General features: G+C 47.6%; 2 protein-coding genes across 7 annotated transcripts in view; both read right to left on the bottom strand.

The window, feature by feature from the left end:
- UACA (uveal autoantigen with coiled-coil domains and ankyrin repeats) overlaps positions 1 to 10993 on the bottom strand; it is a 37354-nt gene extending 26361 nt beyond the window's left edge. The window contains exon 1 of one of the 2 annotated variants that reach the window (XM_042473171.1): positions 10715 to 10993. In XM_042473171.1, coding sequence (XP_042329105.1) covers positions 10715 to 10834 — 120 coding nt within the window. In that variant the 5' untranslated portion in view covers positions 10835 to 10993. Of the gene's footprint in view, positions 1 to 6486; positions 6653 to 10714 lie in introns of those variants that run through there. The other variant, XM_042473172.1, reaches the window with a different exon arrangement.
- Positions 10994 to 11900: 907 nt separating this feature from the next.
- Positions 11901 to 25477, bottom strand: part of MORF4L1 (mortality factor 4 like 1) — a 14147-nt gene continuing 570 nt past the window's right edge. Inside the window, exons 2-14 of one of the 5 annotated variants that reach the window (XM_042474083.1) lie at positions 23968 to 24014; positions 23358 to 23425; positions 21867 to 21932; positions 20436 to 20522; positions 18927 to 19007; positions 17860 to 17922; positions 16610 to 16635; positions 15731 to 15819; positions 15368 to 15469; positions 15023 to 15111; positions 14536 to 14708; positions 13585 to 13669; positions 11901 to 12736 (exon numbers count right to left, since the gene is read on the bottom strand). In XM_042474083.1, coding sequence (XP_042330017.1) covers positions 12652 to 12736; positions 13585 to 13669; positions 14536 to 14708; positions 15023 to 15111; positions 15368 to 15469; positions 15731 to 15819; positions 16610 to 16635; positions 17860 to 17922; positions 18927 to 19007; positions 20436 to 20522; positions 21867 to 21932; positions 23358 to 23425; positions 23968 to 24014 — 1061 coding nt within the window. In that variant the 3' untranslated portion in view covers positions 11901 to 12651. Of the gene's footprint in view, positions 12737 to 13584; positions 13670 to 14535; positions 14709 to 15022; positions 15112 to 15367; positions 15470 to 15730; positions 15820 to 16609; positions 16636 to 17859; positions 17923 to 18926; positions 19008 to 20435; positions 20523 to 21866; positions 21933 to 23081; positions 23199 to 23357; positions 23426 to 23967; positions 24015 to 25477 lie in introns of all 5 variants that reach the window. The other 4 variants (XM_042474082.1, XM_042474085.1, XM_042474084.1 and 1 more) reach the window with 4 other exon arrangements.

The following is a 25477-nucleotide window of genomic DNA, read 5'->3' on the forward strand; positions in this document are numbered from 1 at the left end:
TATGGGACCAGAAGAAGGGCCACGTCCACAGTCACATCTTACCAAGGTAACAGCTGTGCATCTTGGCTGATCCAGCCCCCAACAACGACACACACACACACAAGCCCAATCTTTTCCATGGCATCACAGACTGGAAACAAACATTTCAAGACTACTATCACATGGACACAAGCTTTTTAACATCTCTGCTACATTTCCACCCATTTCACTGTTAACCAGGGAGATTTCCCATAGCCTCCTCCTGTCAAGAGCCATGCTAGCCCAGCTCCAGTAAATCTTCAGCATCATACACTTCTAGGGCTGTTCTCTGGACCCCTTTAAAAATCTGCAAGACACAACAATGCATATCTTTAATGCACAGAAGTAAACAGATAAATCTGCAATGCAGGATGCCATGCCTTTCTAGGGTCGTGTCGGGTTTTTAAGGTAAATGGCATTAAGGAATGGCAACAGGTGTCTCCCTCTGCCCAATACTGACTCTTTGGAAGTCAGCTAAGACATCCTCTGCCAGGGTCATCGTCCATCACTGCTGCTGCCCAGGAGCCATTTGGCACACTGAGTCTGCCTATTCTGCAAAAGCAGGTCAGACATGAGAGACCCTCCTAATAGCAGGGCTACCAGCAGCATAGCCTCTTGCTGCACAGAAACATACAATCCCACTACCATTGAAACTTAGTGCCAAGACACTAATGGAAGGCAGTAGGAAAAGGGGGAGACCATACTGCAAGTGGATTGATCAATCAAGGAAGCCATGGCTCTGAGTTTGCAAGACCTGATGACCAGGGATCTTAGAGGTCTTTCATCCAAAGTCAACTCAGTAATAAATAATGATGCCCTTCTAGCCACCCTACCAGTCAGTATAGGCCAGGGGTAGGCAACCTTTTTGAGCCAGGGGCCGGGTTGCTGTCCCTCAGACAACTGGGGGGCCGAAGCCAAAAAATAAATAATTAAATATTTTTTTAAAAAATTAAATAAATAAATAAACCGGGACAAATGTAGGACAAAATTTTCAAATGGTGGACACTTTTTTTAAAAAATGGAAGACACGCAAAAAAATTTGCTGATTTTTAAAACAATGTTAATATAAATACACGTTTCTGAGGCTTCTATAGACAATTGCCCCCCTTGCCCGCTGCTTGCCCCCCCTTTCCCACCTCCTCCTGATAGGCCAAAGGCCCCACGCCCTCACGCGAGAGGCCAAAGGCTCCGGCGGCAATCAGCGGCAGGACCGGGCGGGGGCCGGTCCCAAGGCCTTGCCGGGCCGCATCCGGCCCGCGGGCCGCAGGTTGCCTACCCCTGGTATAGGCAGACGGCATTATTGTACACCCAGGAAAGAAGTGACAATAATCACTAACACAATGCAAACACAATCCAGAAGGCAGAAGAATCTCTTGCTGGAAGATGTCTAATTATTCAAAGCAAGAAACTAAAGGCATATTTACTGCTGGCAACTGATGCATGACAACAGCCAAAAGGTCTCTGCTGAGGCACTGATGTAATAACATGAAATCCAGTACCAGATGTCAAAGCGAATGCCAGCCTCTGCTGGTACCTCATTGCTGCAGCCAATGACTTGATGTTTCTGGCACTCAAAGTGGCCAATTCCCTTGGCAAGAATGCCCTAATTATCCCTATCTTCCTCCTCCAAAACATACACAGATCCACTGGTCAAGTGCAGAATATGCTGGTCTATTGATGAAGGTATCACCCAGAGGACACAGGCGTAATGAGTCCCCATGGAGCCGTCAGGTTTGCTTTTAACAAAAGGCCACCTTTCCCCTTCACTTTGAGCAGCCTCCAGAGAGCTGTTTACTGAATGCAAAGCACACAGCAATAAAAACACTCTGAGAACAACAGGCTGGCTAGTTCATCCTCATAGACCAGAGCGCACTGGGGAAGTGTCAATGTGCGTGTGTACATGTGAGAAAGAGAGAGCATGCTTTCAAGTCACCTGTCGCATATGGCAACCCCATTAATGTCATAGGTTTTCTTTAAGCAAGGAATCCTCAAATGAGGTTTCCTCTGAAAGAGAGCCCATAACAGCTGGTCTTCATTGGTGGTCTCCCATCCAAGGACTAACTGGCCCTGCTTCCAAAGTCAGACAGGATCTGGTGCCTTCAGCTCTTTAGCCCTTTAAAAGAAGTAACAGTTGTTTATTTTCAAGGTTATTTTTTAAATCTTATGATTTAAAATGTTGCTTTCAATCTTGATTTCTGAAGGAGCGAGCGGCAAAACCATGGTGCTTTGTTCTTGCATTTCCCCAAAGCTACAGACAGGAGACAGCTACTCTGGCCATTGGCATCCTGCCGGCTTCAGTCTGGCCCAGTTCTCCTAAATGCTGATGCAAGCTGCCGGTCAGCAGGGTCCAGGTCAGAGCAGAGGCAAAGGTTCAAGTAGCTGGAATCTGATCAATAGGATGGCAAGCTCCCACAGAAGCAGGGCAGGGACACTCTTCTGCTCCTGGTGGCTCTGGTCCTCTATGAACTGAGCAGCAGATGTTGCTCCGCAAGGCCCCATGCAGAAACAAACTCCAAATTGATTTAGAAATCAGTTCATTGTATTTTGGCCATGTACACATACACATGTTTGAAGTCTGCAAGAGCTGAACATGTCGTCACATACTCAAGACACACTTATGTTAAACATCTGTTAACATTTTTAAAAGGCAACATGGCAGTCAGTATAAACACAGCATCCTCTAAAGATGGGTCAGAATTGGTTTCCGCTCAAGACAATACAGGATGTTTGAGAATGAAACATAGAATGTATCTCTAACATTATTACAGTAGTTAACATCTAAGTCACTGCTTTGTTTTAATAACATGTCCAAAAAATTCATCACCTTCCCCTAAAGGCTTGGCCAAGAGCAGAGGGCTACTATAACAGGGATGACTAAAGGAAACAGTTAAAGCTGCAGCTAATATGCTCAGCTCTGCTGCTGTTTTTGCAGGTCACACAGTTACTCCAATGGCAAGGGTTCCCATTAGAGGGGCAGCATGTTGTAGTGGTTGGACTGTTGGACTATAACTCTGGAGACCAAGGTTCAAATCCCTGCTTGGCCATGGAAACCCACTGGGGAAAGCAAGGATAAACCTTCTATGAAGAGATCTTGCCAAGAAAACTGTGTAATGTTCACCTGACAATCACCACAAGTCTGAAATGACCTGAAGGACATGGCAACCACAAGTGTTCCCATGACTACTTTTACTTCCAGCGTGCAACAAAGGTGGGGGGGGGGTCATCTCTGTCCTACTAGTCCGAGGGGTAGGACCTCCAAGCCCTGCCTCCCACTGCAAAGCCTCCTTCCCGGCTCCTACATTTCATCAATTATCCCAGCAGGAGAGATAAGCGAGATGAGAGGTTTCTGCAGGATGCTAACAGGCAAGAAAAACAGGGCTGTTGAGGCTGGCAGCGCAGGCAACAGTCTGCTCCCTTCCCAAATCTCCAAGCCTTCCTACGATCAGGAGAGCAAAGAAGCAAGTAAGCTTGGATACATCCCAAGTTCTGCCATGGCTGTCACACAGACAGGACTCAAAACAGTTCTCCTCTCCTTATGTGCTGCAATAAAGCGGGAAAGAAACAGTTCAAATCAGGTAAGACTGGTCACTACATATCACCATTCATTTCCACGTAGCCTCTTTTAACAAGGGAAAGGCTTGGTTGTCCTTTTGCAAGAGGACTGGCTGGGCTGTCCCAACCAAATCAAATATATCCACACACACACATATGAGAAGAAAGAGAAGTGAGGCCCCATTCTGCACAATGCCTGACAGCACACAAGCAACAGAGCTGCAAGGCTGTAAAGTGACAAGCAGCTCCTGAAGCTCCAGCCTCACGTTTACCCAGCGATGCTTGAAAACCTTCCTCAGGGGACAAGCGGAAGACGACCAAACAGGAATCCCAAGCAGTCTAGGAGGATTTTAGTCACAGGCAATGATACCAACAGGAGCCATGAAAGGCTGCGGGTGTTGACAAGATGACAAGATAACCGGCCATACTGGAAACAGGAGTGTCAGAAAGGCAGGTGCGCCCAAAAGTTATGGAACCTGAGTGAACAATGACAGAACAACTGGCTGGGGCTGCTAAACAACTCAGGCTATATCCAGTGAAAGGCTACAAGCCCCTTCTTCATCACCTGCTTCTCAGACCCCCAACACAGTCCTCATGGCAGAGCTCTCCCTGCACTTGCCTGGGAGGAATGGAAGGAAGCTTCATGCTTCTGGCGAAAGAGCGCATCCTCTCCACCCCACTTGGCACATCAGATCAAGACAGAAAACCTAGCAAAGGCCACCATGCTTTGGACATATGGTATGGGGATATGGCCCTAAGGAAATGGCCAACCATGCTTGGTAAAGAGGGAGACCATGTTTGAAATCCCCACTCGTCCATGAAAGCCCAGTGGGCCATCTTGGGCAAGTCCTACTCTCTCAGCCTCAGAGGCGGCAAAAGAAGCCCACCTCTGAACAAACCATGGCAAGAAAACCCTGTGACAGATTCACCACAAATCAGAAATAACTGAAAGACACACCAACAACAGCAACAAAAAGGCAGGAGGAAAAGAAGAAGACCTTATCAGAGATGTGACAGACCCCTTGAAAGGATTTGCTGTTGATGACCAGGGATCTGAGAATCTCTCATTCGGAGAGCAGCCAACTTATCTAGTGAAGCTTTCCAAGGTCTTGCCATAGTCATCAAAGTCATATATGCACAAAAGCACATGTATACACATACTGGCAATGCAGGTGAGCCTTAACCAGAGCTTAGAAAACTCAAATTTGGATTCTAGACCAAAAGGCCCTTTTATTTTTCAGGCTCTGGACCTACTTGACCAAAGCTCAACAAGCCTCTTCAAAGCCCCATCTCTCACTAGTGATAACAAAAAGCAGATATGCCAGGGAGTCAACTGGTATATTCTGGCAGATACAAGAGACCATCTGCTCCCCTTGTCACCCTCCAGCTGCCAGGCTTGGCAGCATCTCTGTCAGGAAGCAACTGACTCTGTTCCTGTCTACTTGCATTCTAGGTGGGATGCAAAAACTCTGTATGCCTTGGGGAGGCTGCATTCGTGTGAAGCCAACCTCACAAACAAGCCAATGGGCTGCGGAGCAGAACTGGCCACAATGCAAGAGAGCCCTTTGCCAGGCAACGGCTGGATGTTCCCAGGCTTCCCCTGGTGAGCTTTTTGTTCTTTCCAACAGGCTTCAACTCCAGCCCAGCCTCCAAGCCTCCGTCCGTCCGCAGAACGGCGTCCTCTGGGGTCCCTATGGCTCTGTGGCTCAGGGAGAGAGAAACATTTAGGGACTCAGGCCAGGCTCAGCTCTCCTTCCCTGGCACCCTGGCAGAGTATGGCCGGGCAAGGGAGGTGAGATTGCCAGCCAGGAAGCAGGGAAAGAGGAAGGACGGAAGGGAGGGTAGGATAGGATAGGATAGGGCACGGAATGAAGGACAGAAGGGAAGGATGGACGGAAGGAAGGGTAAGGTAGGGTTGGGAAGAAGAAAGGAAGGAAGGAAAGGACAGAAGGTAGGGTGGGATAGGGTTGGGAAGAAGGAAGGAAGAAAAGAAGGAAGGAAGGAAGGAATCACTCCTGAACCTTCTGGACTGGGAATCTGATTATGAACCTTTGGTGTTATTGTGTGACTTCCAGTCATTTCTGAGGCGCCTCCCTCAACCCCCCCCCCCCCCCAAAAACACACACTCAAAGAAAATAGCCCAAGGCTTTCCTGGGCGGCATCCAAAGATTCTTTTGGGTTTTGGGGGGGGGGGGGCTCTGTGAATGCCATGCTCCAGAAGAGTTTCTTCCAGCAGCATCTGTGGCATCTGCAGATGATGCGACTGTGGCTGGAGATGCCAAAGCCAGAGATGGCTCAGGAAGAGACTCTTCTAGAGCATGGCGTTCCCAGAGCCCCCCAAAAGCCCCAGGAGGCTGGATGAAGGAATGCAACCCCCGCCCTGCCCTTTGGGTCCCCTTCCTGCCCCACTTGCCAGCAGTCAGCCTGGAGGGAGAAGAAGCCCCCATGGGATGGAGGGCCATGGCTGGGGTGGGAGTTGCTGCATGGCAGAAGGGGGCTGGGACTCTGGGACCCTCCCTCCCTCCCTCCCTCCCTCCCCGGCCAGAAAGGGGGCCTGGGGAGACTGAAGGCCCAGCTTCATCAGCATCGCTGGGGCAGGAGGAGGCCTCCTGGCGTCCCTCAACCCCACCTTTCCCCCTCGGAGGGCAGGGCGGCCCCCAAAAGGCCCAGGGGCAGCCGGGGAGGGGGAAGAGGGACATCCTCAGGCAAAGAGGGGGGTTCCCCATTCGACGCCCCTCCTTTCATTTATGGGGGAGGAGGGGCCCCCCTTTTCCTTTGTGGGTGTGGGGCGTCCCCCCAAATGCCCCCAGAGTCATCTCCAGGGCTCCCAATTCCCAAATGCCCAGCTTTCCTTTCTGTGGGGAGGCGGGGGTCCCTTCGGGGCCTCCGTGAGGGACCCCCACATTCCCCACTCACCCCTCCTCCGCTTCCGCTGCCGCCGCCGCTGCTGCCTCCTCCGGCCGCCCCTTCCTGCTTCCTCAGCCGGGACTTGAGGCTCTTCATGGCGGCCTCTGCCCTCTTCGCCGCGCCGCCGCTCCGTTCTTGAGGAGCCAAAACGGCCGCCGCGCCTCCTGAGGCGGCCGCGCCTCCTTCCGCCTATCCGCCCCCTTGGCCAATAGGAGGCGCCCCGAGGAGCCCGTCTCAGCCAATCAGGGACGCTATCGGCGTTCGGAGGGCGGGACTTCCTCCCGCTCTCTCTCTCTGAGGCGAGGAATAAGCCTCTTTTCGCCTCACCTGAGGGGACGGGGGCGGGGTTACGGTAGCCACGCCTCCTGGGCGGAGCCGGCCGCAGCCGAGGGTTTAAAAGGAGCGCCGCTCAGCAGCGCGCCTCGGTTTGGGATGAGTTTCTCAAAGGGGCGCCTGGTTTGCAGAGAGAGGGAAAGATAGCATTTCTGACTATTTGAGGGATCCCAAGGCAAGCAGGGCCCTTTTGGGTGGCCACACGGCCCTTAGAGTTGCTTTCCAGGACTGCAACTCCCAGCATCACAGGGAATGTGGTGGGTTCTGGGAGTTGTAGTCCTTAACAGGTTCCTCTATGTCTAAATTTTGGGCAGAGGTGTGTGTTGTGTTGCCGTAAAGGAGCATGTAGTCATGGCCCTGGGTTGAGAAAAGTGTGGAGTACACATAAATATTAAAAAATAATACTTGTTGGAGATTGGGAGGTTGGACTACAACTCCCAGCATCCTAGGGACTGTGAGGGGTTCTGGGAGTTGTAGTCCAGGAAACATTCCCCTCCCTCAAATTTCAGGGGTGTTGTGTTGATGTAAATAAATGTTACAATCTGACTTGAATCCTGTACTTAGAGAGACATGGGATATCCATGGAACTAATAATAGTAATAATAATGCATTTGGAGAGCTGGGAAGGTTGGGGTTGGACTACAACTCCCATCATCCCAGGGACTGTGATGGATTCTGGGAGTTGTTGCCTAGAAAACCCTGAGACCAGAAACAGAAAACCTAGGCCTAGGCCTAACACCTCTTTTCCTGTCGAAGAAGAAGCCAGTGTGACTTTGAAAGCTTGCAGCATATAATGGTGCATTTTGGTTGGCCCCATAAAGGTATCCTCCTTTGGATGTGATTGAACTCCCTTTTTGCTGAGCTGAAGCATTGCCACCTTAAGCATTTATGCGAAGCGCTGCAAAGTTCACAGACTCCTCCAAAAGCCCTTTCTCCCTCTGAGCGACAAGCGAGCGCAAAAAGCTCCTTCAACAGCATCCCAGGAGACACGGCGCAACCTGAAAATAATGCATCTAAATTTACACCTGCTGCGAAGGGAGCCCTCTGCGCAAGGCATGCGGGCCATGCCTGCGGGTGACCTAAAATTACAGGAGGTTACAGACGTGATATTTATCCTTTTAAAAGTAGCACCAACCAAAGGGAACGGAGGGGGACTGAGAGGCCCTGGGCCTCCTCCTCCTCCTCCTTCTTCCCAAGGGGCTATTTGTAGTTGGGGAGGAAAAGGGCAACATCAAGAACATACCAGACGGCTCTCTCCGGTCCCTGGCAGTGTTTGTCTTTCCTCGCTTGATCCGATACAAATAAGGCAGCGCATGATGCGCGGCTACCTAACCTGCCGGGTGACGCACAACAACAACCATCCCAGGCATCCTCCTTTGGGGGCCAAAGCGTCCCCCGTCGGATGAGGTCTGCCTTGGAAAACCCAGCCTGCGTCTGCGCCTAAGTTAGAAAGGCCTGGAATTTGGAAGGGAGCTTCCAGCGTCTGCGGAGGAAACGGCCCTTGCGCTCTGGGCTTGGAGGAGAGCAGAACTGGGGCCCAAAGCACACTGGAAAGAAAGAAAGACTTTAGGGCCAGACTGTGCTCACAGTCAAGGACCCTACCCCTGACTTCGTCCTATTTTGCAAGCTGCGCTGGGTTGCATCTACTTAGCAGCTAGGAAAGGCTCTGGTCCAAAAGGAAGCCCAAAAAGAGCTCTGGATGCCAGTCAGAGCTGGCAGTAATGGGCCACCAAGGGTCGAGCCCAGTAAGAAGGTAGCCCACCTCCCTGCCATCCTCATATAGACCATCTGCACATAATCTGGAGTTAATGTTTTAATTTTGTGCATGAAACAAAGTTTGTGTACACTGAAATATCAAAAAACAAAAGTGTCCCTGACTCAGCCACCCATGAAAATGTTTCAGCTTTCCGAATTCGGAACAAGGGAGAGACAACCCCTTCCTCGAATTAATGGTTGAATTTAATCATCTAAAGCTCTTTGCATTATGCACAGCGCTACCACCTGGTGGGTTTCTGGCACAACATTTTTGCTTTGGCAACATACCCGACTTAGTTAATACAACGTCCCGCAAAATGAAAAATCATTTGAGGAAACTGTTTTCCCAAAACTGAAACTGTTTGGAATATTGAGATTTTGATAAGAGACTTTTCAGAAAGCTGCATCTTCAGTCTTCCTGATAAACCTGAAGGCAAGCAAGATAAAACAGCCAGATATCCAAACTCTTGCGCCATCTAAATCCAATCCACTTCAGAATCATAGGCCAAGACTTCATACGCTTTTAGCATAATGTAACTATACACCAGTGTTATTTTTCTGGATCCCACAGCTGTGCCAGGCACAGAGGCCTTAAGTTCATTCATTGCACAAAGGTCAACCGACTCTCCAGCCGCCTTGTAGGTCAAGAGACAGAGAGAGGGCTGACCACCCGCTGGACAAGTGACTGGCCAGACTAGGAGCTGCGCTTTCCAACCGCTGAGAAGGCACTACCATGCGTGCCACCATTTTTGCAAAGACCTCGCCGTGTCAGTCTGGAATATCGGTATTCAAAGAGATCTTGCAGCACCTTTGGGACAAACTGAGCGAAGAAAGTTGTAGCGTGATCCCTCTGCACACTATTTTTACATCCTTCTTGTGCTGCTTTCTAGTTGCATTGTGTTAGTGAAAGGATTGCCTCAGCAGGGCTGGACACAAAAGTGGGCTCCTGCAAACCTGCTGATGAAATGGCTTTTCCCACTGAGGTTCACTCCCTTCCCTGTCAGCATTCTTTCTAATTGTCCTTGCCACTGGCTCTGGAGAGGCGACAAACCCAAGCAGAGATGAGGCATCCTTGCCTTGCTCTGGGCACATTTCATGCAAGTCTCACACTTTTAATTCAGCCGGAATGATTCAAGCACTGCTTGACGCAAGATGAAAACAATATTATTAACTGTTATGAAAAGTGGCATGAGAAGAGTGCAAAAATGTTATGCAGAGGGATCATGCTACAACCTTCTCTGCTCAGTTTGTCCCAAAGATGACTTTGCTTAAGCCCTTTGCCTCCATGCCCAGAAGGATGGAGCCAAAATCCAGGCTGGGCCTGCCTCCCTTTGCCATCATCTTCTGAGCCGATCGCCCTCTGAGCAGATAATGCAACACAGAATATTATAATGGCTAAGCAGGTCAGCCCTGGTTAGTACTTGGATAGGAGGAGATCGCCAACTAATACCAGGTGCTATAGGCTATATTTCAGGAAGGAAGTGGCAAAAGCACCGCTTGCCTAGGAAAGCTCTATGAAATTCTGGGGTCACCATAAGTGGATGGTTTTTGAAGTACAGTATATGGCATTCAGGAATGGGTTATGGGTGTCTCCTTCTGTACAGCTTTTGTTGTTGCTGTACACTTTCAAATTGCTTCCGATTTATGCTGACCCTATGCAAACCTATCACAGGGTTTTCTTTGTTCTACTACACCCAAATACCTTGGTTTTCCTCTGCAGTCCCTCTCAAAATGGTGGGAGAAAGTGATACAATAGGGACTGCAGAGGAAAACCGAATCTTGCTTGTGAGGGATGAGAATGGACTGGACCCAGCTGTCATTTGGTTGCCCACCCCTGATGTAACCTATTAGGCAGAAATCCATCATCACCACCATTATTACTTCTACTGCAGTCGAATAACCATCAAGTCATAGAATCTTAAGAGCTGGAACAGATCAATTCCTTTGCTCTTAAATTTCAAAGCCACCTTTCTAGACGCAGCATGAGATATAAAGTCAGCCAGCCAGATTTTTGCTTTTAAAAATGATATGTAAGATCATGTAGCTCTTCCAAAAGGCCAAGTCAACATCACACTCTAAACTAAAACTTCAACCCAAAAGTTGTCATGAGCATCATCAGGATATAGGGAAGGAAAGAGAAGAGCCTCACCCAGAAAGAGGCCATCTTTGAACTCCGATGAGCATGAAGGAGGAAGGGGTCTTTTAGATGCAGCTCTTGGATTGCCACGGTTGGCCCCTCAGTCACCTGCTGCTTGGTCCGCTGGAGCATCAGCCTTCTGGTCAGCCGCAGGAACAAGGGTGGGATTTGGCCAACAGATGCCCTCTCCAAGCAGACACTGGACAGATATCATAGGAGCCAAGGTGGAGCAAGCCAACCTTCCCCTATGAGCACGCACACAGGCAAACAGAGGGACTGTCCATTTGATTGATTCCAACCATGAACGGGACGCAAATGAGGAGAACACAATCCCATGGAAAGCAGGAAGCAAAAAATCAGATTACAGGAGAGAGGAAGGAAAAGGCGAGGCAATGGAGCGGTCCTGAAAAAACACAGCAAGGGCTCCGTTCTCTCTGGCTCTCACTCCCCCCAGAAAGGGCCCCAGTCAGGAAGCAAAGAAAGCTGTCCCTCTCCACTTTGGAGACTCACCAGACAGACTGTTTTTGAAACAAGTGTATCAGGGAGAAAAAAGCCCTAACCTGGACTTGTCCCTGCTGTTAATTTGCAAGTCTCCTCTACCCTGGGAACATTCAAAGGTCTGAGATGTCATCTTTAGTGGAAAAGTGGGACAGGCCCTCCTGTTACCTGTGTTTAGCAACAAGACCTTTCCAGGACCTCAGGAAAGCTACGATCGGGCGCATCATCAACAGCAGTATCTCAGAGTAAGCACACCAAGATCCATGGCTGTGGTGCTCAGATGATAAAGGGCAGTTCTTGGAGGAAGCAATGGACACTTGCGAGGCTGAATATCGTACAGTCCTCACAAGCAACAGAGAGAGAGAGAGAGAGAGAGAGAGAGAGAGAGAGAGAGAGAGAAAGGGGCATGTTCCCTGCACCACCAAGAGGTAGGAGACCTCTCTGCCAAGATCTAAACAAATTGTTTGCCTAGTCTTTCCAGCTGGTTTCCAAATCCCCTTCCCCATTTCAGTCAGCCCCTTCTCCACCTTAGCCTCCACTCCTCACCCTGCTGCCCCTGCCAACATTTAGTCTGCAAGCTCATCTTCCCCAAAACCCATTTGCTTATATAGTTCTCAAGCACTGTGCACACACATAGTATGGAAATTATTATGGTGCAACTCAGAATGAGGAAAGTTTTGCAGATGAAACAGAAACAGCCTTTAGCAGTTGCAATATAAAAGTTTATTGGGGGACCCTTCAAAGAGCAGGGTTTCAGGCAACCCAAGGGAACAATGGTCCTTTTATCCTACGTTAAGAAGGTGCATTTGAACCCAACAGACGAAGTAACTCCACAATTCTTAAACTATGCAGGCAAAGAACATAGACTTAGGACACACACACACTTTACCCTCTCCAACACCAAAAAAAAGTTGCGTGAACACCCCCCCCCACATACACACACTCCTCCTCCACAAAGATGTAACTGCACATCTGTGTTTGGTCCTCCCTTTCCTCATCAAGAGTTTGTTTGGGGCAGGAGGGAGAGAGTGAGAGAAGATGGCACATCACTCAATGTCCATCAGCCAAGTAGGGCTTGGTGTTCAAGAATAATGGACCGAGAAGCATGCAGGAGCACAAGGCTGTGAAGTGTCCATTATATTCCCAGCAACGTTCCAAAAACCAAACTGACACAACGATGCACTCCAGAAGACAAGTCACTCTTCTTTGTAAGAGATCTGTTTCAAAACTGAAGAAAAAAACCCTTGCGGTTTTGGGTGGCATCAGTTCCATCTGAAGCCACGGACGCTATTCACTGACACTCACATCAATTGTGCGGACAGAGACACGTGGCGAGGGGGAGACCATGGAGAAACATGGAGCTGGGCAGGACGGCCACAGAGAATCAGGGATCCCTTCCAGTGATGTGCACACACTCACAACCCCCTTCCCACCCACAGTTAGTGAGAAGCTTACACTGCCTTCCGGTGATACTCTGGAGGCGCAACCTCATAGTCACTTGCGCTGAACAAGGCAGAAGAGTTCTTGGCGAGATACCTGTCAAGAAGAGGAAAAAACAGACCTGAATCTTGCAAGGAAACCAAGAAGCCAGCGTATTATCCAACATAGTTACTCAGAGTAACCTTGGAATTTGCAACCTTGATACTTGATACCTGCTTTGTAACCAGGAAATTAAGTCCTGTGAGGAACAGTTTGGGGAGATGGGCATGTTTAGCCTGGCGGGCGATATGATAGCCATCTTTAAAAATATCTGAAGGCTTGTCACGTAGAAGATGGAGCCAGCTTGTTTTCTGCTGCTCCAGACTAGAACATGAACCAATAGATTCAAATTCCAAGGACAACAATTCCACCTAAACATTAGGAAGGACTTCTTCACTGTAAGAACTTTTTGAAAATGATTTATTCCTTGGAAGGTGGTGAGCTCTCTCTCTCTGGAGGTCTTCTATCAGAGGTTGGATGAGCATCTCTCAGGAGTGCTTTGGTTATGTGTTCCTACACGGCACGGGTAAGACCGGATACCCCTTGTGGCCTCTTCCACTTCTTTGATTTCCCACTTAACTTTGCAAGGCAGATGGAAACAAGGACCAAATTCACCTCAGAGCTTGGTTTGGGCTTGTCCTCTAAATCTCCCCACACAGCTCTGAAGAACTAAGAGGCTTAACATCAGTGCCCCAATGCAGCATTTCTTGGAGATGGAGAAGCCACACAATTGCTCGCATATGCAAGCAACAGGGACCCTTTGGCCAGGGTGCCAGTCACACACAAGCCCTTTTGCTAAGCATTGGGCATGAAGCCTCCTTTCTCACAAGCTCCAAGACACCCTCCAGGAAACACACAGCCCCCCTCCACCTTAGAAGAAGCCAGAGTTGATCCATGAAACATACTTTAGGAAATCGTGTAAGTAGTTTAACAGCAAGGCCAAACTCTTCTCATCAAGAGGTGTGTAAGCCAGCATTGCTCCAATCCGGACTGTTCAATAATAAAACAAAACAAAACAAAAAGACACAGAGGAGATGTTGAGGAAAATGCTCCCAGGATTCACCACATCTGTTAATAATAATGAACTAATAAGAACTGTGCTGGCTCAGACCACAGGCCACCTAGATCAGTATTCTTTCCCCAGCACAGCCTTTGGGAACCCACAAACAGGACGCAAGCACAAAACAAACACACCTTGGTGAACAGAGGCATCCTGCCTCCAATACTGGAGGTAACACAAATCCAGGGTGACTGGCAGCCACTGAAAGCCCGGATGTGGGTCATGATGGCCATCACTCTGGAACAGGTGAGTGACCCTGGGCAGGAAACTAGGCATTTAAGGGTATCTGCAACTCTTTTGGGTCTAAGCCAAAGGGGCTGAGGCGGCTCAAATTGACCCAAGAAGGGCAAGTGAAGTTGATGGGATGATGAGTTTGCAAGTTCTTTTGATCCATACAAAGACATGGTCTGCATTGTCTAACCAGACTGAATCATCAGGCTAGGAGTTGTCCTGAATAACTGCAGCAAGGCAGAGACTCTCCCTACTGTCAAGGGCTGTGGACCAAACCAAACCAAAGGCATGGAGCTGAAGCTATCCTATACCCCAGGCATGGAGGCAACTGCAGAGGGCAGTGGCAAAATTTCCACCCCCCTCCCCCAGAAGACAGTTTCTCTAGTGGGAAAACAGTTCCATTTTCCAGGGGATTTTGCCCTATGAAGCATTGGGGGTGGGATCATATGAAGAAAAGGATCTAAATATGGGAAGCAGGATGCTGAATTAGTCAGATATGTAGGGGCTGTTATTGATTCTTCTTATCCAAGTGATGGCACTCATGTCCTGCAAAGTCTCTACTTACCAAATAACCGCAGGAGATGGGGAGCGCCGTAGACTTGTGACATTGGCGCATCAGGATGGTCCGCTAAGATTTCTGCATACTGTGGCCTCTCAAATTTATACAGCAGTTGAGTGCCAAGCATGACGTTAAAGTACTCCTTGATGCCTGCCACTACTTCATTCACAGCATATTCTCTAATGCACAGCAAGGAAAACAAAAGGCACTGTGAGAAGAAGCACAGACAATCCTAAGGAGGGCATGAACTGAGTTGCAGAACACTTTGGGGAATATGTTCAGAAATTCTGATCAGGGCTCTGTGGAAGTTTTGGTGGAAAAAGCAGATTTGATAATTTCACAGGATGACTGACTCTGAACTCTCCTTCCTGGCATCATACAAACTCAGAGGCAGGCAGAGGCACAGCAAGGCATGTCTGTGGGGGCCTCTCTACAATAGCACTGCTCTAAGGGACCCACTCACACACCAACTGTTTGAATGCTTCCTCCTCACTTGTTATCGGTGTTGCCTCGCGACTTCTTGTAGTTTGCGTAGTCCTCTAAAATGGAGTCTACATTCTTCTTGGCAGGAAGGTAGAAGAGCTGGTAGGAAAGACACAGACACTTGAGTCAACTGAGAGGCAGTGCCGGGGGCAAATGCAGCTCCTCCAAATTAGCCAAGGGAGGGGAACTTTTCTTTCAAGCTCAGCCTATCCCACTTGCTCCTGTACTGACAAGACTGAGGGGTCAAGGAGAACCTCCACAAAATGGTGACAGAATGCCCAGTGACCACAATCCAAAGGCAACCCAGAACCCTGGGAAGGATTCACCCACGTAGTGAGTACCGTTTCAACATTACCTGCTTTTGCCGGGTGATCAAGTCCCAGTCATCTACCAGCCAGGGTTTCAGCTCTTCTGGTATTTTTACTTTTACTTCAACCCTGTTCATAAATGTTTCCTCCTGAAGAATCAAAGACAAAAGTCACTATCAGACACTAGAGTAGGAAAAAGTGCCTATTTGTCTTTTGGGCTTCAAAAATGAGGCATGGAAAGAAGAAAAGGTGGTGATTCTATCTTGGACTCAGACACATGCACCCTTTCTTGTGAAGTTATCCAAGGGCTGAGATGGGGCCCAATACTGGGGACTCTTTTCTGCCAATGTCACAACCATGCAATCTAACCAGGGGGGGCAGGCATGAGGTCTGCCATCAGCAACACTTACACTTTCAACAGTGGGATCAACCCGAGCCCTTTTCTTCCTGGGAGGCTGAGGGTTTTCATTGGTGCTGCTTCCTTCACCAGTTCCAGGAGCTAAAGGTATGCAGGAGAGATGCGTTGCTTGTGGGTTTCAAGCTAATCATTTTACAAAAATGTCATCTCTCACACACAGACACACACCTCTAAGAGGCCCCCTGAGCCCAACTAGAAAGTGGGGTTGGGGAAACACAGTATGTGCCTACAACCAGTGTTCCTTCACCCCAACAGCATGCATGCAACTCCTTTACAACAACCAGGGCAAGGCACTCTGAAGATTTACTCTGCTAGCGGATAAAAAGTCTAAGATGACTTCAACCACTCTTTCAATATAATACAAGGACTTCTTGCCATGGAGAAGTTCACTCTGACTCATCTACCGACACCACTGTACATTTTACCCATGATATTACAATATCTAAAAGGCCTCTAACCTTTTCTGCCAAGCCAACATGTTCAGTGCAACCTTGGCTTTCTGCAAAGCATTCTGAAAATGCTCTCTTTCCCAGCAACTGGGAAAGTCTGCAGGTTTTGGTGCTTTAAAAGTTTCTATGTTTTACCCCCCCCCCCAAAAAAAAAGCATCTACTTGTGGCCAAGCACTTGTGGCAGTAGAAAAGTCATGAACATACATCAGAACACAACAATAGGCTCCTCTTCTTCAGAGGTGCTAAACAGGTTTGGGAATACTGCCAGTGCCAAGGGTCTAACCACTCTCCTTGTCTGAAGGTGAGTTCTAAGGGGCCAGTGGGCAAGTCACTCCCCCCATTGCCCTAATAGTGCCCCATCCCACCACTGACTGGAAGATCTAAGAAGACATTTGAGGGACAGCTTAGGAGAAGTTCTTACTTTTCTGTTTGTTCTTTTTGGTCTTCCTGCCAAAGGGAAAAGAGACATGTTACTTCACACGCAAAGCACTTCTGGCACCGGTACTTTTAAAATTCCTATCTCATATCTTTCAAGCATGAGCATTTGACCATGCCATTCCAGAGCAAACGTCAGGATCCCACCAGTTGCTAAGGTGGCTCAGTATTTAGAGATGTCATCCAAGTGGGATAAACTCTGGTGCACATTCAGTACTGAAGAAGCTGATCTCTCAGCATTTGCTAGAATAAAGAAAGTATGACCCAAAGGCTTTGAAGTCCCCTGCCACACAAGCACACCTTCCCCGCCACCTGCCGGCACATGCAGCTGGAGACACACGGCAGAAATGGACATTGTCACCACTCCAGAAGGTAGCATCCACAAAGCAAGTCTTCTTGCCTTGCCCCACCCAAGAGAGGGAGCACATGAGAGCCGCTCACTCATTCTCTCGCAGCTGAGAAGAGAGCTGAGCCACAACTCTGGCCAACATTACAGAATCCTGAAGAGATGCTTGGATACACTTTGCAAGTGGCTCAGGGAATTACATAGTGGTTAAGCAATGTTGCCCCAAGAGAGAACTGCAGAATGTTTCACAACTGAGTGTGCAACAAAATGCACATGCATCTGACATGTGCAATACTCAATTCGCCACCCCTTGTAACTGCAGTGCATGTCCAACTCTGCTTCCACATCCTTGAATTGGCCATTTGCATTGGACTGTAATGTCCAGCTTTTTCCATAGGGAATTTACACCTGTGTATGACACCAACAGGATTCCAGCCAGTGTGCCCAAGCTCTCTGCTCTGCGAATTTGTAAGAGCTGAGGAAACAGCTTGGTGATCCCCATGATTTCAATATTTCACCCAGCCACCATCGCCGCCACTATTATGGGCAACAGTCCACCCATTTCCCAGGTCACTGCAGGATAACTGGATCCTCCCCAGGGCAACATCTGGGAATTAAATCCACACACCAAGGGCTAGCAAAGCACAGAGAGGAGCAATCCACCAATAACCTGGAAAAAAAGGCTTAGGAAGAACACTTCAGAGCTAGCCTGACGTTGTTAAAAGCTGCAATGACAGCCTCTTCATGGTCCTTACATGTCCTTTCGCAAGTGCATTGCACATTTCAGAGAGAGAAAGAGAAATGTTAAGAGTCTACGAAGAATCTACACAAGCAAGGAAATCTGGATTTCAGGATGCAGATCCTGGTGTGACAATCCATCCTTAACTCACCGCGTCGATATTGCAGGGGTCTCCAAACCGCAAACGGTATGCACTCCATCTCGTCTGAAAAATCTAGGCACAGTGGGGGGTTGAGTTAAGGAGAGAGTGTCAGACCCAACACAGGGCACCTTTAAAAGAAGGCAGTTCAGCTTGAAAAAAACGACACAACGTTAGCGGGGGGGTTATGGTCCTAATGCACCAAATCCCAGAAGGAGGGAAGGAAGGAAGAGAAGGTGGCCTGCCTGGCTTGCTGGCTCCCATTCACCCCAACACACACACACACACACACGCTCTCTCTCTCTCTCTCTCTCTCTGATGTTGTTTCGTTCAAAGACAAGACCGGATGGGTAGATCTGGTCTTCACATTTATGCATTTTATCCATTCGTTGACGGAAGGAAGCCACAGGCCTGCACAGATCAATGGCACTCTTTCCCCATCAGCCAGTCAGACCAGGAGTCCCTGGGAAATTATGCTAACAAACAGCTAGTTTCCTTGGAAGTCAACTCTAGTACTACAGCTGTATGGCCCCCCTAAACATTAATGGCTGGGGGGAGAACTGTAATTGGGAGACTGTACAGTGGGGCAGATCATTAAATACCTTCCCCTTCAACTCAAAATTCTAAAAAGCTGCCTTTAGAAGGACTTCCACCACAGATATTTGAAAGGGAGCCATCCTCTGAGTCTGTGGCTCACCTGGAGAACCAAGGTCCCTTAGGTGCCACATACATCTAAAGGAGAGGCCACGGTGACAGCACTCCAGCGCATGGTTAAAACATTGAAATCCCACCAAAGCCACAGCCACCGTCTAAGCTTTGGGGAAAGATCAATGTAGCCCGCACTGCTGCTGACACGAAAACCTTCTATTTTAAGGCCCATGTGTTTACTACCACAACCGCTCTAGTTCTCCTCTGGATATGCCAGTTTGCATTCAGTTCACGATTCTTTAAATGGCAGGGCTGAAGGCAAGTCAGATTTTCTGTGTGCGCAACTAGCGCCATTTCAAATTTTGGAGACAGGCTTGCTAGGCTCCTTTGAGGCAAAGGAAAGCCTTTCATAAATTAACAAAGATCCTTACACTTCAACGTTTTTCTGCTGGAGACCGGACGTTTTCTTGCCTGGAGCAGCCCCTCTCATCTTTCCTTCTGCATACTGCTCCCTGGAGAGGCAGAGGAAGACATACACACCCATCAGGTTTTGAATCAGGAGCACACTGACATCTCTGTAGCCCTTCACTGCTATATATCCAAGAGCAATGAGGAGGACTGAAGGAGGCACAGTTGAACGTTTTTCGCATTCCTCAAACTACAGTTCCTTCTTCATCTTCTGTGAGATTTTATAGTTACTTTATTTTATCATAGAAAAAGAAGACCAAGATTTGACTTTGACCAAAAAACCCCCCACGACGGGCCAATATCACTGCTGGAAAATAACTATGAGTTGTTTTCACACATTTTGAACAGTATACTCAAATGTATTCAGGATTGTATCCATTACCAAAAAAGGCAAATGCATGAAATATATGGGAAGGCTCAGAAAGACATCATACAGGGGACTTTTGATCATATAACAGTCCAGTTATGTGGGTACAGATTTTTAGCCAACTCCAGAAAATGCCGTTGAGTGTATAGTGACTGAAGACGACCATTCAGCATCATAAAGGTTGAAATGTGTTGGGCTCATTATAAAACAAGTTAATCATAAACCCTTTTTAGATAATAAAGTACAACCACCAACAAGCAGGTATTTATTCTATTGTTTACGCATCTACATAAAGCCAGATTTTTCTAGGAAAATGCACTCAGAGACCCTGCAGATGCAATGGCTTCCAAACAGCCACCGGAATTAAAGAGATTTAAAAACATCAGTGTTGGAAACAGGGGCATGTTTGCCTTCCACCTTCTTCAAAAGTAATAGCTGGGTGTGTCTATTATCCATTAACATTATCTTTGTCACAGAGTCCATGTCCTGACCCTGACCTGAAACTCTTCTAGTGCTCTAAAAGTAAACTGCTATCCAACACAACGAAAGCCTTTCTCAGTATCATAAACAGCACACTCCCAATTCCTGTACTGCTTCCATTACATTCATTGGCTTCCTCGCACTGTGTGCCAAACGCTGAGTCTCTCTTATCCAAAATGCTGGGACCAGAAAGGTTTGGGATTTAGATTTTTTGCAGATTTTAGAATACCTGTACAGTATATACATAATATTTTGGAGATGGGACCCAAGTCTAAACATAAAACTCATTTCTGTTTCGTACATACCGAGGCTGAAGGTAATTTTATACATAACATTTTTAATAATTTTGTGCATGAAACAAAGTTTGTGTAGCGTCACTATCTCAGCCACAATTCTGGATTTTGGACTATTTTGGAGACTCAGCCTGTAAATCCAACTGGATTGGGTTCATGACAGAGAACACTACTGTTCTTGCCTGGAGAGCCCCCTTTCCTTCAAGCCTCAATGCCAATGGGAGCTGGCAGTCATCCCAACCTTCCTGCTTGCATCCACATTTCTGTTCATTTCTACCCAAAAAGGGATGCACCCCCCCCCCTTAATCTCTGCCTCAATGGGCAACACTTACTGATTGGCCTTTTGAAGTTCTTTCTGCTTCTGCAGATTGGTGTCGACGTATTTGAGCACTCTGCTTTCCGGAACCCATTCATCCCAGCTGAAAGGAAGGAGAACAGCTTTCAAATCCCACATAACTAGGAACAATCACCTGGTGAAGTCAGTCTGTTTACTGGAAACCAGTGATCCTTGTGTTTATGGCCCAACAATCCTGCGTACCTCAACTTCGCACCCAGGGAGACCTCTTCTAAATCCCCATTCATAGATGCCTCCACTCCATACTACACCAAAATAAGGGCTGCAAAACCTTTATCGGAGTGACCAAGATAAACAGGGGAAGGGAGTCCAGCTCAGTAATAACAACTGGAGGGACAATCTTGGTCTTTTCCCTTTTTTTGTATCTTAACACTTCAACTTAATTTTTCAGCCTAACAGCACTTTATGGGCTGAAAGCTGACAGCAAAGCTGCCAAGAAAAGGACTAAGAGAGCAGGAAACCCCAATAGAACCAGCAGCAAACTACAGCAGTAACTGGGGAAGTAAAACCCTGTTGTCAATACAATGTCACTCAATGGAGGTTGTTTTCAGTCTTGATTTCCCTTTTGCAGCTCTTTCTAAGTGTTTCAGCTCTGCTTGACACTATGGAAGGCTAATGGAGGCGGAAGAATTTTCTCTGCTTTACTAAGGCTGGCATTTTCTCCTGCTCCTAATAATTGTGGGGAAACCAAAGAGGTTCCTTTCAGACCACATCACACCAAAAGAAGGGCTTCAACCCCTTTATCAGACTGACCAAGATAGACAGACAAGAGGGAAAGGAAATCCCTGTTCAGGTTTCAGTCCAAGACCTTGTAACAAGAATTCAAATAAAATAAATTATCTGACTCAACTGTTCTCTAATACATGGAAATGTTAAGCAAAACAAAGCTGCACAATTGTAACATCTCACGGATATGACACCTTTAATGTTCCTTACGCAATAAAATGATTTTTCGTCTCTGAAGGATACTAGTATCACATTTTTCAATTAAACAACAAAACAAAACATTTCCCCCCTGAAAATAGGGGAAAACTTGCTTCCAAATTTCCAGAGGTTTTATTAAAAGGTTGCATCTTGGAACTCAGTATTTTTGCCGACGCCAATGGCTTAAAACAGGGCTGGGCAAAGCGTTGGCTGTGGGGTCAAAGAAACTGCCCCAAAATGATCCCTAGGGGGACATAGAGGGCGTTTCCAGATGTCTGTGGACCCCTGGAGCCCCCTCCAAGTTGCCCACCCCTGGCTTAAAACATCTCTCCATCACAATTTTGGGACATCCATGTTTTCTCCCACCTCACTGGTCTTTTTTAAAGGAAAAGAAAAGCATTTAGCCGGAGGAAGCGTTCTGGTGAGCTTGAAAGCTTGTACATTTTGTGAATATACAGTGGATCCTAATAAAGGTATTGCCCACCTGTGGATTTTGGACTTTGTTTTGTCCCTGTGGATCAATACGGCCTTTTTCTTTTTTAGTATTTCTCTAACAGGAGGCGAAGAATTGAGAGCCTACATGAATGCACAACATTGTCTTGCACATATATTTATATTACAAAATACTTAACATGACATAACACATGGAAATTAGCTTAAAGCAGCAAATCTTTAAGAGAGCAGGAAAACAGTACAAGCTGGAATTACACAGGCCAAATTTTTAACAGTCCCAGGAAACAAAAAAATAGGTATTTGGATAGCATTAAACTAGTGTGAGCCCGGAGAAAAGCGTTCCCCAGCCGAGGCATCCAAAAGGCCTTTCCCCCCCAACAACTCTTTGCAATGCCTCCACCAGCAAAGGACCCCAAGAAAGACCCTCTGATCAAGACCCTAAAAGACAAGCAGCACAAGCAGAGACAGGCGACTCTCCACCATCTTTGCCCCAATCCATCACAGGCTTAAAAGAACAAGAACCACACTTTGACCTGGACTAGAAATCGGTGCAAGTGGCATCCACTGGAGCTCACAGCCTCCTAAATGATCAAACCCTGTTATGTCACCATACTCTGTAACCCCCAGACCATCTTCCAGCCAGCCCCAAACAGGGAGAGAAAGATCATTTGTAATTACTCCTTGTTGGTGGTGAATGCCTTCAAGTTGTTTCTGAATTGTGGCAACCCTATCCTGGGATTTCTTGGCAAGAGTTGTTGAGAGGCTTGCCATTGCTTTACCCTGAGGCTGAGAAAATGTGACTTGACCAAAGTCACCCAATGGGTTTCATAGCCAAGCTGGGAATCGAACCCTGGTGTGCAGAGTCATAGTCCAAAACCCAAACCACTACAGCCCTTTCTAGGCCAAAAACATGGTTTCCCATCCCCTGAGAAACCCTGCCAGAAAGAAAGAGTTTTGTGTAATTTTATCTTCTTGTTTAAATCTCCCAAAGTGTTGCAAAGGAATTATTGTGCAGAGAAAAACCTGGGCAGAAAACCGGGTTTTGCACCATAAAAACCCCCTACGTTTTTCTGTGCAGAACAATTCCTTCACAACACTTCACAACGTTCAACTACAGGGAGAATACTGTAGAGGAATAGTCTGCTTCTTCCACAGTTGGGAGAAAACTACTGTAATTATTTGTCCTTGTATGTGACAACCAGTTGTTGAAGATGTACATCTCCAGCACCATGACACACACACGCACCACATGAGACTTAGCTTGGAGGTTTGCCAGAGCATGGGGCAACTGGAGTTAAGCTGCTTCTGGCTCTCCGTTTTTGATAGTCGGGATGGATCACAGGCAGAGGCTGTTCCAAAGAACCTGTTAACCGGAAAGACCAAGAACAAAACCAGGGACATTCTGCATGCAAAGACGGCCGATTATCACCAACTGTCAGCCACTCAAGCTGCTTCCCACCCATTCAGCATTTTAACATATCAGCATATCCCTCCAGAGAAACAAAGACCCCAAAATACTCACTTCTTATTCCAGCCACTGTAATGTATGAAGTATTTCACCTGTTTGTCTTTGATGGCAACCTTTACACACTAGAAGAAAGAAGGACATTCGTTTAGTGAACAGCCAGGAGTGTTAGAAAACGCTGAGGCCATTTTAGGCTGGGTTACCATCGTACATCAGGCAGCCTACAGGACAGGAGCCCCAGTTAGACCAGTTCCCTGGCAAGCTTGGGGCTTCCCTACGTGGGAAAGGTGGCCTTCCTGATCTTTTAGTATCCCTTGCAGCTGGGCACACGCTAGTTCCAAGAAGCCCCCAGCACAGGTTGCAGCCTCTTGGAGCATGAGGAATACAGTACCATCTGTGCTGCAGAAGACTTCCAAAGGAAGACAGGATGGGATAGATCAGAAAAGGGGGGACCCTGTGGCACTTGTGGCTGCCGGGTTTGCATAGCCCTGCTTCCATGTGAGAACACTGGCAGAGGAAAGCATGGCATGTGGGTCACAAGAGACACGGAAGAAGTTGGACCATCGCACGGGACCCCCACTTTCAGCCCCCCCCACTACCACCTTTAATCCAGCACCGCCACCAGAAGGTTCAAGCCGACTGCCACAGCAAACCACAGCAAACATACCTTAGCTTCGTAAAGAAGAGGTCCATGGAAACACAGCACCCGTTCACCTGCGAGAAAACATCCGTTTAGTGGGGAAAGAATGCCTATGAGCGCATGCACATCTACGCACACCGAGCAAATGGTTACAAAACCCAAAGAACGAGAGACATCCCTTATTATTACAACATGCAGGAATGGCCAAAAAGTACTACAGTATCAGGGATTGCTGCGCCTGATAAAGGTTCTCCTCAAAAGCAGGGCCAGTATCTCACTTCTTGCCCTGAAACCACCGGCCTCTGCATCAGGATTCCTGCTGGCAAAAGTCTCTATGGTTTTAGCTTTATTTTACTGTTTAGGCATTTTACAGAGTTGAGTTTCCGTGTTTTGTTTTTGATTATATATATATATCTGATGTTTTGTCTTCTGGTGAAAAGGATGTTACAAAGAATTATTATTATTGGTAGTAGTAGTAGTATTAATCATTTTTGTGGGGGTTTTGGGTTAAATGTGGCCACGTTCTAGAAGAGTTTCTTCTTCCTGATCTTTGACCAGAATCTGTGGCTTTGGATCTTCAGGAAGAAACTCTTCTAGTTTGTGGCCACATAACAGCCCAAAAACCCCACAAAAGACCACAAAAGCCTTCAGTATTAGTATTGCTATCATTTCTTACTTGCCTCTCTCCTCATGGATTATGATGGGAAACAACAACAATGAGCAGATAAACAACACCAGCCAAAAGACATGAGTTGAAATACACATCCATTTAACATATACATATATTAAAAAGATCCATGTTTAAAATTCACAGTTTAAAGAGACCGGCCTCCAATGCTCTTTTGAACGCAGACGGCGCATTCATGCCACAATTTGGGGGCGGCTGAAGAAACAGCCCTCTGGCTGACCATTGCCAGCCTAGTACTTGCCAACTGGAGTGAACGCCCGCCAGAGGACCTTGGTATGATGATGATGATTATTATTATGGCTGCATGATGCTCCGGGGGTATAATGCGTCTGGTGGAAAGTGGCACCGGAGGGTTTAAGCCACGCGGAAGTAAAGCCCATTTCTCCTGAGCTCCTGACAGCACAAAGCCAGGATGAGGCAAAGAGGCCCTTCTTCCTTTGGAGGCTTACTGGCTCTGAAGGGAGCCACAGACCCCTCCAGGGCTCCTGCCCAGGAAGGAGGCCCAGAGTGGTCAAGGGCCAAAGGGACCTGGATGGCCTTAGACACAGGGTTCTTAGACACCGATTCAAGCATCAGGGTTTGGAAATGTTCCCCAAAAGTATACATTCCAAACATCAAACCTTGATTTCCCTTTTTTAAACAAGGGACAACATTTTGCTTGTCATTCTACTGAATGGGGCTTGAGCCTCATCCACGGATTTTGTGATCCACGGAGGGGGGACCTTGGACCCAAACCCCAGCGGAGAATAACAAGGGCCCACTCTACTTGCCATAGGGAAGCAAGGGGAACCCTTGCGCACAAGGAAGACGCAGTTGCCCATAGGGAAACATTAGGGAAGACTTGCCCAG

This window comes from Sceloporus undulatus, chromosome 6 (assembly GCF_019175285.1).
Source record: "Sceloporus undulatus isolate JIND9_A2432 ecotype Alabama chromosome 6, SceUnd_v1.1, whole genome shotgun sequence".
NCBI lineage: Eukaryota > Metazoa > Chordata > Lepidosauria > Squamata > Phrynosomatidae > Sceloporus > Sceloporus undulatus.